Source organism: Cervus elaphus, chromosome X, assembly GCF_910594005.1.
Source record: "Cervus elaphus chromosome X, mCerEla1.1, whole genome shotgun sequence".
Lineage (NCBI taxonomy): Eukaryota > Metazoa > Chordata > Mammalia > Artiodactyla > Cervidae > Cervus > Cervus elaphus.
In genome coordinates this window covers 110,533,117-110,552,051 of record NC_057848.1, presented here as the reverse complement: position 1 = coordinate 110,552,051, position 18,935 = coordinate 110,533,117, and the positions used below count along the sequence as shown (strand labels likewise).

At 47.0% G+C, this 18,935-nt stretch overlaps 1 protein-coding gene and 1 pseudogene across 1 annotated transcript; both read right to left on the bottom strand.

The window, feature by feature from the left end:
* Positions 1-4,566: 4,566 nt before the first annotated feature.
* LOC122690448 lies at positions 4,567-8,271 on the bottom strand (annotated as a pseudogene).
* A 416-nt stretch (positions 8,272-8,687) lies between these two features.
* On the bottom strand, positions 8,688-16,589 carry LOC122690446 (YTH domain-containing family protein 3-like). The gene is made up of 3 exons (XM_043897418.1): positions 16,560-16,589; positions 14,721-16,422; positions 8,688-8,761 (listed from the first exon to the last, which is right to left on the bottom strand). The coding sequence occupies exons 1-3, from the start codon at positions 16,569-16,571 to the stop codon at positions 8,688-8,690; spliced, it is 1,788 nt and encodes a 595-aa protein (XP_043753353.1). The 5' UTR covers positions 16,572-16,589.
* Between the last annotated feature and the right edge of the window lie 2,346 nt (positions 16,590-18,935).

The following is an 18,935-nucleotide window of genomic DNA, read 5'->3' as shown; positions in this document are numbered from 1 at the left end:
TAGAGACACAGCACAACAAGTAGAAAAGCACACAGAGAAACAGTTTGTTTAGTTAAGACAGAGAAGGCAATGATACACACTTGGAGAGAAAAGGTGTGGGCATCTGTCCTACTGAGGAGAAGTGCAGTAAGAGGCAGTTAAGTCATTTTTATAGGACAGTCCTTTTGGGTCTTTGTTTACGTTTGGCCAGTTACCTTGTTTCTTTTCTCACACCTGACCTGTCCTAGGACCCTCCCCAACATGCATGAGCATCTCTATTCCCAGATGCATGCCAGCCCGGAGACCTATGGGGGAGACGTTGCATCACGTATTATGGGGTGGGGCCCCTTTATTTTTGACCCCCAAGGAGGCTTTCTGCCCATGTGCAGTGTCTCTCCTGCCCTGAGAATGGGACATATGTGACCTCTTGATCTTTTACTCAACCAGAGAGTAGCCCCTCTGTCTCTACCAGAGCTGTTGTCTTAAAGTGGCCTCAGGAGACAAAGCCTAACTATTTACCCTGTTACTCTTACTCGTTCTATTTCAAAGTGCAAGCTGGAGACTGACTGTAAATACCTGGACTCAGGCCCACTTGCCTCCTTCCTTAGGAAGTGTAAAGCAGAGGCTAGTTGTAAATGCTTGGCCTCACAAGAATATGATATTTCTTTCCATCTGTTTACGTCATCGTCAACATCTTTCATTAGGATGTTATAGATTAGGATCTTTATCCCTTCCCTACCTCTGCCTTTCCCTTTTGGTATTCATAAGTTTTCAAAGTCTGTTTCCATTTTGTTAATAAGTTCATTTGTACAGTTTTTTAGGTTCCACATGTAAGGGACATTTGTCTTTCTCTTTCTGACTTTCTTCACTCAGTATGGCAATCACTACATCCATCCATGTTGCCCCAAGTGGCATTATTTCATTCTTTTTATGGTTAAGTAATATTCCGCTGTATATGTGTACCACATATTCTTTACCCATTCCTCTGTCGATGGATATCTAGGTAGCTACCGTGTCTTGGCAGTTGTAAATAGTGCTGCAATCAATATTGTGGTGCATGCATCTTATAGATTTGTGAGTACAGCTCTTTGGTCTCCTTAGGTTTGTTCCTTGGAATTTTATTCTTTTTGATGTGATGGTAAGGGGGATTGTTTATTTAATTTCTGTTTCTGAAATTTCATTGTTAGCATATAAAAATGCAGGAGATTTCTGTGCATTCATTTTGTATCCTGCAGCTTTACTGAATTCATCGATGAGCTCTAATAGTTTTCTGGCAGCATCTTTAGGATTCTCTATGCACAGTATCATGCAAACTGCAAGCAGTGACAGCTTTATTTCCTTTCCAACTTGGATTCTTTTATTTCTTTTTCTCTGATTGCTGTGGTTAGATATTCCGTAACTATATTGAATAAAAGTGGTGAGAGTGGCCATCCTTCTCTTCTTCCTGATCTTAGAAGAAATGCTTTTTTCTTTTTACCATCGACTATGATGTTATCGGTAGGTTTGTCAAATCTGCATTTAGTTTGATACCTGTCCCTTTCTCCCTTGATCTTTGCTTCTCTTCTTTCTTTAGCTATTTGTAAGGCCTCCTACCACTTTGCCTTCTTGCTTTTCTTTTTCATTTCGATGGCTTTGTTCACAGCCTCCTGTACAGTATTACAGACCTCAGTCCATCGTTCTTCAGACACACTGTTTACAAGTTCTAATCCCTTGAATCCATTTGTTGCCTCTGCTGCATTATCATAGTGGATATGACTTAAGTTATACCACTGGTCTAGAAGTTTTCACCACATTTTTAGGTTAAGCCTGAATTTTTCTATGTGAATCTGATGATCCGAGCCACAGTCAACTCCAGGTCTTGTTTCTTCTGAGTATATACAGATTCTCCATCTTCAGCTACGAAGACTGTAACAAATTTGATTTTGGTATTGACCATTTGGTGATAACCACGTGTAAAACCGTCTCTTGTGCTGTTGAAAAAGGTATTAGTATCTCAATAATAAAGATACAATTGACTTACAAGGTCTCTGAGGTGCTGTAAGCATATCCTCTTATGGTACCACCCCCACAATCAAAACAAAATTTTCTCATCACCTGCAAAATTGCTTCTGGGTTTTGTCATTTAACCCCTTATGTCAATCCCCAGACACAGGCAACACCCCATCTGTTTTCTCTGTATATAGTTTGGACCCTCAAGAATGTGAAGTAAATGGAATAGGCAGTAAGTTGACTTATTCATGAGAATTTTGTGAGGGAGAAGGATATATAGGTGACTCCTCGATGAGCAATGTACATGTCACCTGAGTATAGTGAAATGGGTTGATTGTTACCTCCCTATTCGTCAGACTGAAGGCTAACACTCTCTATAATGTGTATATGTGTTGTCTGTTTAACTCATTTAATTCAATGCAATTTCTCTCCTATGTTTGGAAGGGATGTTTTATGGAATAGAAAGGTTAAATCTTTTGAAAGAAAGTGAATCTTCTTTGTAAAAGTCCTCCATCTGCATCTGAGCAGTACTTACCAGGAAGTCAACATTGCACAAGCACAGGTAGAACAAGCACACTGTAGTCACTCAAACGCTGCTCCCTGGGTCACACAGGGACAGCCCACCTGGCAACCCTGGCAGGCCCAGAGTACCTGGCCAGACCTACCCATTGGAGGTGAGAGTGTCCCCACCTTAAGTCAGCTGAGTAGCAGCCTTTATTGCATCTGCAAGCTTAACCAACTGCTATCATGCAAAGGAACATATGAGCCAACTGCAGGGATTAGGACTTGGACATTTTGTGGCATGATTACTGTGCCTACCGCAGCCAGTGCTCTCTTCAAGGCTCACCTACTCTAAATTCTTTGTTTGTGCCAGTGTCCCTCAATAGTCCAGAGAAAGCGGTAGACCTGGGCTGATGCTGGTGGGGTGGGGGTGTGATAGGGAGGGAGCATCTTCCCTGGAGTTGGACTGGCAGCAGAACCAGGCAGGATGGGGCCTAAGGATCTCCAAGGCTGAAGGGGAAAGGCAACAGGGGTGCACTGAATGAGGCCGGGCTTCTGCATTCCTCCTACCCCCTGGGGCCCAGATGGATTTCTTTAACCTATGCCTCAGGCCCTGCCACAGATTTCCCACTGGAAGTGGAAGGCTTGGGGCTGAGCCAAGGCTTGTGATGTCTATGTTTCCAGCAACATTATAGTGAGGTAGTTGGTCTGAACTGTGTGCTCAGAGGAGGGAAGGGAGCCTGGTAAAAAGTGAATGAGGGGTTGTGTTCATGCCCTTGCACCTCCACTTCCCTGAGCTTCTCCACTTCCTCACCCTGGTGACCACAGTCCCCGGACCCTCTCTGCCCAAGGGTGGTGCTGATGCTGGTGCTGGACTTCTCCCTGGGCACAACTTACCTACATGTTTCGGTGGGCAGAGACCTCAGGTGGATGATCTCTGCCAAATTTACTCACTCGGACAGAGACCTACTAACCACACTTGCCATAGAGCATGATGGGCCCATTTCCACTCATGGTATAGAGAGGCTCAGGCTGAAGGCGAGGGTGGTCAGCTGGCTAGGGCAGGGAGGATGTGAAAACACAAAGGACTCCACCATCCATCTCTAGCTGCCAGGGTGCAGTCTGACCCAGGTTGGCACCAAACAGATGCATCTCCTGACCTCCAGCCCAGAGACTAGCCTGTCTCCTGTGTTCCCTCAAACTTCCCTCCTGCTCCCCAGCTCACTGGGTCCAGGCTTCATGCCCAAGCCCCTTATTGAATCCAAAGAAGGAAAAGGGAAATTGTTGGTGCCTGAGTCTCAGGTGTGAGGGCTAAAGAGGAGAGGAGGACTGTGTGCAGGTTCCAGCATGCAAGGTGGGACTGGGGCGGGGGTGGAGATGGTACAGGCAGTAGGGACTCCAATGAGAGGGCAGAGCCTGGGAAGGGGGAGATGAGGGCACCTGTGCCTGTTTCCACCTGCTGAACTATATGTGCACGCAAGGTCACCAATGGCAAGTCAGGGGAGGGATCGAGGGTGCTCCAACAGGAAAAGAGAGTGGTCAGGGTAAGTAGGACAATGAGTCCAGTGCGGCAAGGAGGATGGGTTGGAGCTCTGTAAGAGGATCATGAGTTCCTTCCACCAGGGAGGCAGAGTGTCATCTATGGATGGGAACCGGCAAATCCCAGAAGAGGGTGTTTAGAGAACTAGAAGAGGGCCTTTAGGGGAATGGGAGGATGTGCCAATGTGGCCAGGCAAGGCCCTCAGTGAACCCAGACTGGGGGCACTCCACTGCCCTGCTGGCCTGGATGGTAGCAGAGGCTGACCCAGAGTCCGCAACACAGGATGCCAGAGGTGCTGTTCTGCAACAGGATCTGATATGGAGTGGCTCCCCACCAGGCCTTGCCCCACTCCCCAAACCCCTACCCCCCAGAGAGAGTGCAGAACACAGAACATGAGAATTCCTTTAATCAAAATCTGCTGTGAGACTGGGGCAGAGAGGAGGCAAATCAAGGGGCAGAGGATGCCCTGATGGAGGCAGAAGAAGAGGCAACTCGCTTGGCCACAGCTCGCCGGCCCTGGAGGTCACAGCTGCTCCTCTTGCAGACAGATGTTGTGCTCAACCTGCGAAACAGCAGACTCAAGGAACAGCCTCAAGGCAGGGCCAGCCCACAACCCTGCTCAACAACCAGGACTGTGGGAAGGGGTATGTTGTGTGTAACACTCACTCCAAAGGATCTGGAACTTGTCAGCCAGGTGCTGCATGGCGGCTGCAACAGGGAGAGGCATAAGAAGGTGCTCCACACAGAGGGATATATAAGCCTGTCCCCTTGTCCCTGTTTGGAACCACCTAGCCCCAAACCTGAAACCCACCCCACTAGCCCCAAAGCAAAGAGCTCTGGGCCTGCTCATTCCCCACCACCTGAGTTAAATGTGAAGCTATTTCCTAAAACAAACCAAAATGTGCAAGCAGCTCTCAAGTTAAAAAAATTGTCTCGCAAACAAGCAATCTGACAAGAACCCGAGATGCCACACCAAGCAGCAGTAAAAGGGAAAAATCAACATGGCATCTCTACAAGTCCTATCAGAAGGAGCTCTCTAGGACTCATCTCGCTGGCAGAGTGTGCACGTAGTCCACACAGTACTTTGCTACTTGTCTGCACGCCCAGCTAAACATGCACTGCATGCTGCAGGGACAGGCTTGATAGGTTCTCCTCCCCACAGGAATGCTGATCCCTACGAGGTCCCCTGCACCTGCAGCCCACCCCACCCAAAGTGCACATCCAGCTTCTGCACTAAGAACCCGCTGCTCTCTGTCCCTGGTTCCTGATACTGTATTTCTCTTTAAGGTCATCCATTTCTATCTGTAGCACCAGACACTAGGCCAGTAGACATGGGAGGAAGAGAGAAGGTTAGTATAGACTGTCCTCCCGTCGCCTCCTTTTTCTCCTCTCCACAGGGCCATCCATGCCAAAGCCAGATGTCTAGAATGGCAAGGGAAAGACTTTTCTCAGTGGACAGGAGGTGGGCTCCTTCTGAGGGGTGTGGGATGGGGACAAGGCAGGGAGGCCCACACATTTCAGTTGCACTTGGATCCAGATTCCACCATGAGGATTGGGTGTGCATTTCAGGAGCCAGAGGAAGCATTACCCGAGGACAGTCCAGCATTCCCGGTGGCTGCTGCTTCCTTTCCCGTCTTGGGAATGGTCAGTTGGTTCCTGGTCACCTGAGAGGGAAAGGGCACACAATCCAGCTTCCCAGGCTCTAATGCGAGGTGAGGCAGCACCTCGATCTGCTGGCAACAAGCCTCCCCTGCTCTGCCTGGCAGGCTAGACCTTCTCTATGGGCCTGCCTCCCCTGTTCCCCAAGGGCTGCATTTTCACCACTGTGGTCCCCAAAGACTGTGGTTCTGGGTTCGAGCCTCTCAGAGCTGCAGCCACAGCCAGCACCTGGGAGAGCAATGTGGGTGAAGAGCACTTCACAGAAAAAGCTATTAACCTGCAAGTTTACAGCCAGAGAAGCTGTTGGGGCACTGCCACCGATCACCTCTGCCAAACAAATCCCACACAGAGGATGATGGGGCCAGGGCCAACCCTGTTGACACCCTGTTTCCCATGGAAGAAGCTGCCTAGGAGCAAGGCTGAGCCCCCAGGAGAGAGAGAGAGAGAGGTTTCTGCCCTCACCCCCGGTTCCCTCCCCCCATATCAAAACCCAAGACACTCATCTGAGGGTTCAGGTCCTCTGGGCATGACTCCTCCCGGGTTCAGGCCCAAGGGCTCTGAGTTTCCTGGATCTTGGGGGTCTCTGATGTTGAGGTCATCGCTGCTGGGTTCTCCAGGACGTGCCCACGGAGAAGATGGCCATGCCCAGTGAGTGGGAAGCTAAAACAAAGATTTTTCACCAATCTGGACTAATGATGTGTGTGTGTGTGTGTGTGTGTGTGTGTGTATGCATGTATGTGTGTACCAGTGCATTTATATGTCTGTGTCTGTGTGTGTGTGAGCAGGCGTGAGTTGGGACTGGGCTGAGGCAGGGGAATGGGAAGAGAATTGAAAGGCTGATCTCTTTAGCACTTTCTCCATCAGTCGGCCCCAGGCCAGCAGGCAGAGCTGAGTGGGGGACAACAGTGCAGCACTGAGAAAGCCCGGGCCCCTTGAAAGAAGGTTTGGGGAACAGCTAAGAAGTAGGATTCAGGAAAGTCATTCATCTAAACACTGAAGCTCTGTGAAGATTTTAAGGGGTCCCCTTGACACAATTAAGCTACCAGCCCTCCCTTGCTCTCTAGTCCCAGCCTCGCGGAGACTGGAAACAGCCCGAGGGTGGAAAACCAAGCCCAGCACACCCAAAGTGCTACTTTACCGTTTGTCCCTAGTAAAAGGACCCCAATCTGACATCCTAATGACCCACTGACCAAGGGGCACCCAATGACGACCCCTGAGGGACGGACAGAGGGAGCACGGGTGAAGACGTGTGTCCTGGGGAGGGTGGGAGGGAGAAGAATGGGGAGAGAGGAGGGGCCTGGCCTACTCGCTTGGCCCCTTGTGACTGAGTCTCTATTGGGGTCGTTGTCTTCTCCCACCACCGCCATCAGTGACACAGCCTCCCGGGCCCTCCTGGCCACAGATTTTGCCACAGCATCCATGTGCTTCGACTCTTTGGTTCCCAAAGGGGCCAAGGGATACCTCTTGGACCTCCCAAGCAGCGGAATGCCAGAGACTGGGGGCAACGGGGACGGTTCCAGGGGAGTGGCCAAGGTTCACTGCTCCCAGGAAGGGAAGGTTCTCCCCAGGGCAGGTTTGGAGACGCCTCCAAGGGATTTCTTCTCCTGCTCTCTCTTCCTCCTAGGAGTGACGCATGGCAGGCTGCCTGTAGTGGCAGCTGCAGGAGCTGCCATACTGGTACTCCCTGGTAGCTCTGCAGGCAGCCACCTTTCCCCCAGAGCTCGCTCTGCATTTGCTTAGGTGGGAAGATGTTCAGCTCTGCATCGCCCTGCCTGTCCTGCCTTTCCACGACCGAAGTGAACCCTCGCAGAACAGAGGACAGGAACGGGCCTGGCCGGTTAAGAAGGAGCTTCTCCCTGCCTTAGACAGTCGAGTGTCTGGGCATGTTCCTGGGACCCTTGAAGCTGTTGAGCTTGGCTTGGCCTCCGTCTTTGGGATAAATGCTCACCCTCATCAGCTCTATCTCACTGAACTCATCAGAGGACTCGGAGTCAGGCAGCAGCCCAAACGAGCCTTCCAAGGGGGGCGGGTGGTGATCCGCAGCCACGTTCAACCTACTCTTAGTGCCTCGCTTAGGGTTCCCCCGGGCCCGGCCCTCCTCGGCCCCACCAACCTGGAGAGGGCGGGCCGCAGCCAGCACCACTGCCCCACAACTCGGGGACCGTGCCTCAACCGCTGGGACCCGCCTCGAGGTCGGCCCACAAGGAGGGCATATCGGTGATCACATAGCTCTCCAGGGACAGGTATCTGCGGACTCCCAGTATGTCCAAGTCACTCAGTTGCCACAGGATGGCCACCACCGACTCGTCAGCCAGCTGCAGGGCCTCCTCTTTGTCGTCGGCCAGGGAGCCAAGCCGGTCTTCGAAGCCCCACAGCACCGCCCCCCTCCCCGCTTCCAGCACCTCCCACTCTGAGTTGAATCCCTCAGGGTTTGGGTACCCATCTCCACCCTCACCTTCACTGCTTCACGGTGTCCTCACCTTGGAGCCCAGTCCAAGTCCCTGCGGGGCTGTGGAGCCGGCCTGAGGGATGCAGGTCTGCTCCCTGCCCTCTGAGCCGAAACCCGCTCCCCAAACTGACACCTCATCATCCGGGGAGCTCATGTAGCCATCTGGGTGGCCCCCGGACCTGGGGCGGCGATGATTTATCAACCGAGTTGTGGTGGCAGTGGTGGTGGCGGTCATGGAAGGTGAGGCCAGCGGTGTCTGGAGCGAGCGGTCAAGCACCACAGGCACCGCATGTACAAGATTGTGGCAAACTGCCCCAGGCTTTCGGCAAGCCTGGGACGCCCCAGCCATGGCCTCCTTATTGATCTGGTTCCTACCAACCAGCACGCGCCTTGTTTGCCCAGCCCCCTCGAGGAATAATCAGTGGGGCCAAAGGCCTCCTCCAGTTTGCTGCCGAGCCCAAGGGTCATCAGGGCAGTTGATGAGTTGGCGGATGAAGGTGATGGTATGAGTACCTCTGTCAAGCCTCTCATCCCACCTCCTCCTGTCCTGCCTTCCCTTTCTGATTAGAGTCACAGCCCTGAGCCCTGACTCTGTACAAACTGGGTGGAGCAGGAGGCAGGAGGGTCCTGAGGGCCCTGGTCTCCTGGGAGGTGAGGATGAAACGTCAGAATGGAGACGCTGGGCACTTAGAACGTGCTGAAAGCATTTGCCAGCCTCCCTTCCACCACAGGCCTTACGACCCAATGAGAGACTGGGCAGAGGAATCCCACAGTCAGTGATCAGTGGTCGGTGTACTTCTCCATACGTGGCCAGAGCGCAAAGGGATCCTATTTTTGTTCTGCAAGCAATCTGCCTCATCTGCTTCCATCAAACGTTCTTGGCAGGCAGATTTGGGGGACAGACTGGGGTTGACCTCACTCCCTCAGCTCTTTCCCCACTCTGAGGCAATTCAAAGAATAGAGAGTCTCAATGTCCAGTTACACCCGCAAAGATGCTCACCACCGCTGATCCTGGAGATGTAAACTAAAACCATAAATCGGGTTTCACACTCTAGGACGACAAGCTTCCAAGAGCTTAACCATTCCGAGAGTGGGAGAGGTTAGAAGCAAACCCCTGTGACAGTGTGCACCACTGTCTTGCACAGAGATCTTTTTGGGAGGTAATTTGGCAAAATCTATGAAAAGCAACTTATACAGCAGGGCCCCTGTGCCTGGTACTCTTCTAAGTGCTGTACATAAATAGTAATGCTTCCTTGTGACACTCCTAGGACTATAGTACCAATGATTACCAGCCTCTTACAGGTGAGGAAACAGGTTCCGAAAGGTTCAGCCACTGGCCCAAGGGCATTTGGCCCGTGCAGATCAGTGGCAGAATTGAAACCAAGCCATATGACTCCAGAGTCCTTGCTTTGAGCCAAAGGTCTTAAATCTTGGAAAAAAAAAAAAAAAAGCTATTTTTTCTCTGTTCCAGGAAGTCCACTGCCTGGTACATCTTCTGGAGACACGCTGGTACTTGTAGTGTACAAAAACACATGCACAGTGGTGTTGGTGATGGGAAAAACAGAACACTCCCAATTCTCATCAGTAAGCAAAGGGATCAATGCAACATGGTGTAGCATCCAGTAGATACAAGTGTAGCAGTCCAAAAGAATGAATCAGGCCATTATCATCGATTTCAAAAGCATCCCCCTGACTTCATACTGCAAGTTGCTGGATGATGGTGTTGGATACATATTTGTAAATTTATTAAAACCCCAAATGAATCCTATCTAATGTTTGATAGCCTTTGAGTGTATGTATGTTTCAGGTTCTGAAGTGTGTTTTTCACTGGCTGGGAAACACATTGGATAGCTCCTAACTGGATCCAGTAGGTGTATGGAACAAAGTTTTGACCTTGGGTCCCCCCGGGTTGGTAGGAAGGTGTACAGTAGGTCTCCTTTAGGCTCAACGTTGCCTACAGGTACCCTGAAAGCAGCCGTTCTCAGTCTGCCTTCAATGTGGGCATGCTGGGTTCAATCAGTTCTCCAATGGTATGATTATTTGGCCACAATATTTATTCCTTCAGCTGGAATAGAAGATATCACTACTCATATAGAAGCTTTAACAAAATTCACCCAGGAAGCCTTTAATGATAGTAACCAAGCCATTAGTGTGCTCAATTCAGAAATTTCCATGAGAAAAGCAGTCCTGCAGAATGCATGGTCCTCAATATTCTAACAGCTTCCCAAGGGGGACCTTATACTCTAACACATAGTGAATGCTGTATTTTTATACCTGATGAGTCTTCTAATGCAACCCCCTTTATGATGTATATGAAAAGTCACATTTCCACTCTGAATGATCCTCTTCCCAGTTTAAGGGAAATGCTAGGAAAATGGTTTGGTTGAAGAGGGTACTGGTTTCAGTCTTTACTAATGATATCCTCCTGTTTGTTGGCAACTTTGATTACAGTTTGTGTATCTTATAAAGTGATAGTGTCTTGATTTTTGCACCATGTATCACCTGTTCCTAGTAAAATAATGATATCTAAAGAACTTGAAACAACGATCACATCTATAGTTCTCTTTAAAGTAATGCATGCGTATAATGCACATGTATGTTAAAATTAGGGTAGTCCTATTGGACAACTTGGAGTTGACTTTATTCCTTGCTAGACATCTTAACTATTACCACCCTCTAATAGGAAACAGAGAGCTGGGCCTAAGACCCGACAGGGAGGGACATGGTGGACCCAGGGCAAGTGAAGAACCAATTGAGAGACGAAATACTTGATCACCTAATGCTTTCTATTGAAAGATTAATGATCAAAAGGAGACTTGATGAAATAAAATTAATTAAAGTATACACACACACACACACACACACACCAGTCAGCCCCACTACATGTTTGAGAATCATATAATCTATGTACAAGTATGTTTTCTTCTCATTCCAGTCCCAAAGAAAGGCAATGCCTAGAATGTTTAAACTACTGCACAATTGCACTCAGCTCACACATTCGCAAAATAATGCTCAAAATTCTCAAAGTGAGGCTTCAATGGTACATAAGTGAGAACTTCCAGGTGTTCAAGCTGGATTTAGAAAAGGCAGAGGAACCAGAAATCAAATTGCCAACGTTCATTGGATCATAGAAAAAGCAAGAGAATTCCAGAAAAACACCTACATCTGTTTAATTGGAAAATTCTTAAAGAGATGGTAATACCTTACTACCTTACCTGCCTCCTGAGAAAGGTGTATTTAGATGAAGAAACAACAGTTAGAACTGGACATGGAACAATGGACTGTTATCAAATTGGGAAAGGAGTAAATCAAGGCTGTATATCGTCACCCTGCTTATTTAACTTAAATACAGAGTACATTATGTGAAATGCCAGGCTGGATTAAGCACAACCTGGAATCAATATTGCCAGGATATTTATTAATAACCTCAGATATGCAGATGACACCACACTTATGGCAGAAAGTGAAGAGGAACTAAAGAGCCTCCTGATGAGGGGGAAAAAGGAGGGTGAAAAAGCTGGCTTACAGATTAAGAGCCATTCATACTACAGTCAATTTTTGCTTATACATACATTTTCCTTGTAGGCTTTTTTCCTTCCTACACAACCATTTATTTAATTTTTCTATAACATTTATATATGATTTAGATAACTTAAGTGTCTTTTTAAAAATATGAATGAGATTCTAAAATGATCTTCACTAACAGTTTCTTTAATAAAATGAGGAAAATGTTTGTTGAATGAACTATAGGATTCAAAACTGAATGTATTATAACCACACCTATCAAAAATAAACATGTAAAAAACCTGGGAAAAGAAAAAAAGAAAAAGCTGGCTTAAAACTCAACATTTAAAAAGCTAAGATCATGGCATCCAGTCCCATCACTTCATGTCAAAAATAGGTGGGGGAACAACGGAAACAGTGACAGACTTTATTTTCTTGGGCTCCAAAATCACTGCAGATGGTGAGTGCAACCATGAAATTAAAAGACACTTGCTCCTTGAAGAAAAGCTATGAGACACCTAGACAACATATTAAAAAGCAGAGACACTACTTTGCCAACAAGGTCCGTCTAGTCAAAGCTAGGGTTTTTTCAGTAGTCACGTATGGATGTGTGAGTTGGACCATAAAGAAGGGTGATTGCTGAAGAATTGATGCTTTTGAACTGTGGTGAAGCCTCTTGAGGGTCCCTTGGACTGCAAGGAGATCCATCCAGTCAATCCTAAAGAAAATCAGCCCCGAATATTCATTGGAAGGACTGATGCTGAAGCTGAAGCTCCAATACTTTGGCCACCTGTTGTGAAGAGCCGACTCTTTAGAAAAGACCTTGATGCTGGGAAAGATTGAACGCGGGAGGAGAAAGGAATGACGGGGGATGAGATGGTTGGATTGCATCACCGACTCGATGGACATGAGTTTGACCAAGCTCCCGGAGTTGGTGAAGGAAAAGGAAGCCTGGTGTGCTGCAGTCCATGGGGTCGCAAAGAGTCGGACATGACTGAGTGACTGAACAACAACATGCAAGCGAACAAAAGTCCAGGACCAGATGACTTCACAGGCAAATTCTATCAGGCATTAAGGGAAGAGTCAATACTTATCCTTCTGAATCTATTCCAAACTCATTCTATCAGGCCACTATCACCCTGATACCAAAAGCAAACAAAGATACCACCAAAAGAGAAAATTATAGGTCGCTATCACTGATGAACATAGGCACAAAATCCTCAACAAAACAGCAGCAAACCTAATCCAACAGTACATTAAAAGGACCATACCATATGATCAAGTGGGATTTATCATATGATACAAGAATTTTTCAATATTCATGAATCCACAGGTCTCCATATGCAGAAAAAGTGTTTGAGAAAAATCCAATAACCTTCTATGATTTAAATAAAAAGTTTATATTTCCTGAGGAAGGAGGCAAGTGGGCTTGAGTCTAGATATTTAAATCAGATTCTGCTTGCACATCAAAATAGAAATAACAACAGAAACTGGGTAGTCAGGCTTTGTCTCCTGACGACGCTGTAAGATGATAGTTATGGCAGAGACAGAGAGGGGCTACACCCTGTTTGAGTAAAAGATCAAGAGATCACATATTTCCCATCTTCAGGGCATGAGAGACACGGCACATGTGCAGAATGTGCCCCTTGGGGGTCAAAAAGAAAAGGGCACCACCTCATAGTATGTGATGCCATCTCCCCCATAGGTCTCTGGGCTGGCGCGCATCTTGGAATAGAGTAGTGCATGCATGTTGGGGAGGGTCCTAGGGCAAGTCAGATGTGGGAAAAGAAACCAGATAACCGGCCAAACATAACTAAGACCCAGAAGGACTGCCCTATATAAATGACTTAACTGACTCTTTTTTTTTTTTCACTTAGATACTGATTTAATCCATGGATCAAGGCCATATTTTCAAATATTTTAAGGATGCCAGGACACCGCAAAAGCCGGAGAAAGGAGTTGAGGAACAATATATGCTTGCTAAACAAGAACTATGTTTATTTAGCTAGTGAATACCTAGAGTAATAAATTTTTACTTCATGATAGCAATCAGGCTCGCAAACACGCAGAAACAGGAATTAAGGGTTTTAAATGTAGTTATAAAGGTCATAAAAAGTCTGATTAGACTGAGGTACATTACTCAAAATTTTGAGATTCATTAAGTGGTAGCAAACAAAATAATTCCTCAGACAAATGCACATTTTTCAGTATACATGTTATTGGGGGAAGGAGGGGAGAAGAATGTGCATTAACTGGTGAGATCCACCAAGCTGCATATCAATATTCTGTTACACCAAACAGTTTGAAGACAAGGGAAATGTTCTAATATAATCTCAGATTATGTTTCATTTGGCTAAAATAGAGCTTAAGGTTGCTTTGCCATATTAAAAGTTTACTACAATAATTTTCACATAAACATTTAGACTTGAACTCCAGGACCAAGTATGGCATGATTCTTTTGCTTTTAATCTGTCAAATAGCTAAAAATTGACAATTTAAAAACTACAACAAAGAAAAAGTTGAAGCAGTGTGACTCTTACATCATTGAACCACTTCTAATGGTTAACTGTTAGTATTTAACAAATTTAAAGAGTTAATGAATCCTTGCATTCATTCAGTCTTCTGTGCCTTAGCTAGGATGTATAATTACAAAAGACAGCAGATACTGGTAAAAGCTTCAGGACAGAAAGTGCTTGACGGAGTTACAGTTCTCAAGTGTGTTTGGTGAGAGTATAAGGGCAGACGCGCTGATGAAAACCATTACAAGAAGAGTCAATTCTGTGTTGTTAGAGTTCAAAGATGTCACCTTAAGCAGAAAAAAAGCTTTAATAACGTCTTCTTTGACTTATTAGGCATTTCCAGAGTCTACATCATTAGTGTTGTAATTCTAACAGGACATCTTCATAGGGTTATTGTTTGTTTCTATTTCTCTCTTTATGTGCTTCAGGGAGGTGGTTCCAGTACCCCCCGTGGATATCAAAATCCAAGGTCGCTCAAGGCCCTCACAGTAGCTGGCCCTCTGTATCCATGGGTTCCATATCGACAGGTTCTTATCTGTGGACATGGAGGGTTGACTGTAATCATGCATTTGCTGCCTACGCATGGCTTCCTCTTCTTGACGCTTTTCATAATGTGCGAAGTCATCAAAGATTGAGGTGGTATGCTTGAAAGTAGCAATTATTTTAAGCACTTGCTTAGCTTTTTCTAGGGGTACCACTTGAGTGTCCCTTGAATTGGTAACTGGCTTGTTGTCATTATTTTCTAAGCGAATATGCCGTAATTGGTTATTGGGGACATCTTTGACAAAGATCCATTTAACTTCAAATTTGCCCTTCCACTTATGCTGAGACCAGACACCAGCATACGCATTATAGTCCACAACAGACTTCATCTCAGCCACTCCACAGAAGTGGCCACTGCCATTCACACTAAAGAGCAGATAGAGTGGGCCTTTCCCATTCAGGGAACGGTAAGCCGCATCCAAACGCTTATTCCCATGCTCAGTACTACACCAGATAGAGTACTTAATGGAACGGTGTATGTCGTCCTCAGAATAGCTCTTAATTATAAACACACGTCCGTTCTTCAGGTTCCAGTCAGAGTCTTTGGGATTGTAGTTGTTTATGGCCTTTAGCTTTTCCAGCACGGGATGCACTTCCACACTCGACGGGGAAGCGCTGACAGGAACGACACCTAGACCAAAGTTTTCACTGCCCGCTCCATTGTTCTGGTTGAAGCCGGCCCCCCTGTTCCGGGGCGCCACCCAGCGGTGCTGCGGCTGTGGCTGCGGGGGCTGCACTTGGTGAGGCTGGGCCTGTGGCTGAGGTCCTTGTGGCTGCTGCGCTTGTGGCGGCTGAGGCTGCGGTTGAGGCAGTTGGCTCTGCACCAGGGGTGGTGGCTGAATTAATGGCTGAGGCTGCTGGATTATAGTCTGAGGAGGCAGGACTGGTTGGGTTGCTGGAGCCTTTACCACTGACCCCTTTTCATCCCAAGTTCCAATATTCATGTTGTGTTTTATAGGAGGTGGCGGCACAGCGGAACCCCCGATGCCCACATTGCCCTTGGGTTTAAGTTTCGGTTGAGGTTTGGCGGGCTTTCTGGCAATGGCTGCCCAGGAGATGGGTTTCGGAGCCGCACTGCTAACCGGGGGCACACTACTGGTTGCGATGCTGGTCATACCACTGCTGCTCAATGCTGTTCCTACAGTTTTCGTCACTGCAGCGGTCAGGTCACCACCAATTTTCAGTCCGGTCATGCCTTGCTCGATACTGCTAATGCCAGGCACCTTGCTCAAAGTATCATTGCCAAATCCAGCCTGTCCATCAGTAATAGCTCTCCCAAGAGAACTAGGTGGATAACCGTAACTGCTACTATAAGCAGAACTTTGTGTTGATTGTCCCTGAGATCCACTTGTCCCCCATGTAGAGAAATCAGCATTACCAGGAAAAAAGTTAAATCCGTGTTGACCAAGAAATGGAGGGGTATTTCCTAATGCCCCAGGCTGACTAAACACACCGTCCGGTATATAATGATGCTCTCCATTACTCATCTGTCCATAGGTTGTCAGATATGGCAGAGGCTGGTCTCCAGCTGTGGACCATGCTGCTTTCCCAAGCGAATATGGAAATCCAATGGATGGAGCATAGTAACTAGGCATGTATGGATCTGACATTGGTGGATAGCTGTTATTCTGATTTGTCTGGCTCCTTAAGTATGGCTCAAAATCATCATCATTTACAGCATCTTTTTGATGAATCGAACCGTTTTGTACTGAAACTTTATTTCCTTGCCCTTTAGGTCTCTGTGTAGCAAGGTGAGAGGTGTAGTAGTAAGAAGGAAAAAAAAGGTGGGGGGGTGGGGAGAGAGGAAAAGTGTGTTAACCCGAGACGTTACCGGAGACAAGTTATTTTAAACAATCCGCGTAGGAGTGAAACCCACCACATCCTCCATCGCCACCGATCTCCCCACAATCCCGGTCCTGAAACCTCCCACCCGCCACTCGGAAGCCGTCTCCCCGGGCTCGCTCACTCTCAGCCCCGCGTCTGCCACCCTCGGGACGCGTCCAAAGGCCCCGAAGCGCAGTCCTGCCCGCACCCTCCGCGGCCCCGCGGCCGCCCGCCCGGGCTGCAGGCTCCGGGGCTACGGAGCCCTTAACTGACTCTTTTTTTGTCCCAATTATTTTTATTAGTTAGAGGCTAATCACTTTACAATATTGTAGTGGTTTTTGCCATACATTGACATGAATCAGCCATGGATTTACATGTGTTCCCCATCCTGAAACCCACATGTATATTATCAAGTGTGAAACAGATCACCAGTCCAGGTTGGATGCATGAGACAAGTGCTTGGGGCTGGGGCACTGGGATGACCCAGAGGGATGGGATGGGGAGGGACTTAACAGTTGACTCTTTACTGCACTCCTCCTCATTATGATGGATGCCCACATTGTTTCTCACCAAGTGTGTATCTTTGCCTTCAGTGCAGTTCAGTTCAGTTGCTCAGTTGTGTCCCCTTCTTTACCACCCCATGGACTGCAGCGTGCCAGGCTTCCCTGTCCATCACCAACTCCTGGAGCTTGGTCAAACTCATGTCCATCGAGTCAGTGATACCATCCCACCACCTCATGCTCTGTTGTCCCCTTCTACTCCTGCCTTCAATCTTTCCCAGCATCAGGGTCTTTTCCAATGAGTCGCTTCTTCACATCAGGTGGCCAAAGTATTGGAGCTTCAGCTGTAGCATCAGTCCTTCCAATGAATATTCAGGACCAATTTCCTTTAGGATGGACTGGTTGGATCTGCTTGCAGTCCAAGGGACTCTCAGGAGTCTTCTCCAACACCACACTTCTCCAACGGTTCAAAAGCATCAATTCTTCAGCAATCAGACCTCTTTACAGTCCAAATCTCACATCCATATATGACTACTGGAAAAACCATAGCTTTGACTAGACGGACCTTTGTTGGCAAAGTAATGTCTCCGCTTTTTAATACGCTGTCTAGGTTGATCATAGTTTTTCTTCCAAGGAGCAAGTGTCTTTTATATTCATGGCTACAGGCACCATCTGCAATGATTTTGGAGCCCAAGAAAATAGTCTGTCATGGTCCATTGTTTCCCCCTCTCTTGCCATGAAGTGATGGGACTGGACACCATGGCCTTGGTGTTTTGAATGTTGAGTTTTTAGCTAGCTTTTTCACGCTATTCTTTCACTTCCATCAAGAGGCTCTTTAGTTCCTTTCCTCTTTGTGCCATAAGGGTGGTGTCATCTGTGTATCTAAAGTTATTGATATTTCTCCCGGCAATCTTGATTCCAGGTTGTGCTTCATGCAGCCCGGCATTTTGCATAATGTACTCTGCATATAAGTTAAATAAACAAGATGGCAATATACAGCCTTTCCCAGTTTGAAACCAGTCTGTTTTCCCGTGTCAGTGGCTTCTTGCTGCATACAGATTTCTCAGGAGGCAGGTCAGGTGATCTGGTATTCCCATCTCTTAAAGAATTTTCCAGTTTGTCATGAGCCACACAGTCAAAGGCTCTGGCATAGTCAATAAAGCAAAAGTAGATGTTTTCTGGAACTCCCTTGCTTTTCTGATGATCCAACAGATGTTGGCAACTTGCTCTCTGGCTCCTTTGCCTTTTCTAAATCCAGCTTGAACATCTGGAAGTTCTTGGTTCATGTACTGTTGAAGCCTTGCTTGGAGAATTTTGAGCATTACTTTGCTATTGTGTGAGATAAGTGCAATTGTGCAGTAGTTTGATCAATCTTCGGCATTGCCTTTCTTTGGGGCTGTTGAAGCCTTGCTTGGAGAATTTTGACCATTACTTTGCTATCGTGTGAGATGAGTGTGATTGTGCAGTAGTTTGAACATTCTTTGGCACTGCCTTTCTTTGGGATTGGGATAAAAACTGACTTTTTCCAGTGCTGTGGTCACAGCTGAGTTTTAAAAAATTGCTGGCATATTGAGTGCAGTACTTTCACAGCATCATCTTTTAGGATTTGAAATAGCTCGACTGGAATTCTGTAACCTCCACTAGCTTTGTTCATAGTCATGCTTCCTAAGGCCCACTTGCCTTCACACTCCAGGATGTCTGGCTCTAGGTGAGTGATCACACCATCGTGGTTTTCCAGGTCATTAAGATCTTTTTTGTATAGTTCTTCTGTGTATTCTCACCACTTCTTCTGAATATCTTCTGGTTCTGTTAGGTCCATACAGTTTCTGTCCTTTATTATGCCCATCTTTGCATGAAATGTTACCTTGGTATCTCTAATTTTCTCAAAAAGATCTCTAGACTTTACTATTGTTTTCCTCTCTTTCTTT

Excerpts from the sequence above, each read along its gene's own strand:
- LOC122690446 (XM_043897418.1), bottom strand. Across the intron at positions 8,762-14,720 it reads TCAAGAAGAGGAAGCCATGC|GAGACCAGGGCCCTCAGGAC; the intron begins GTAGGCAGCAAA and ends CTCACCTCCCAG.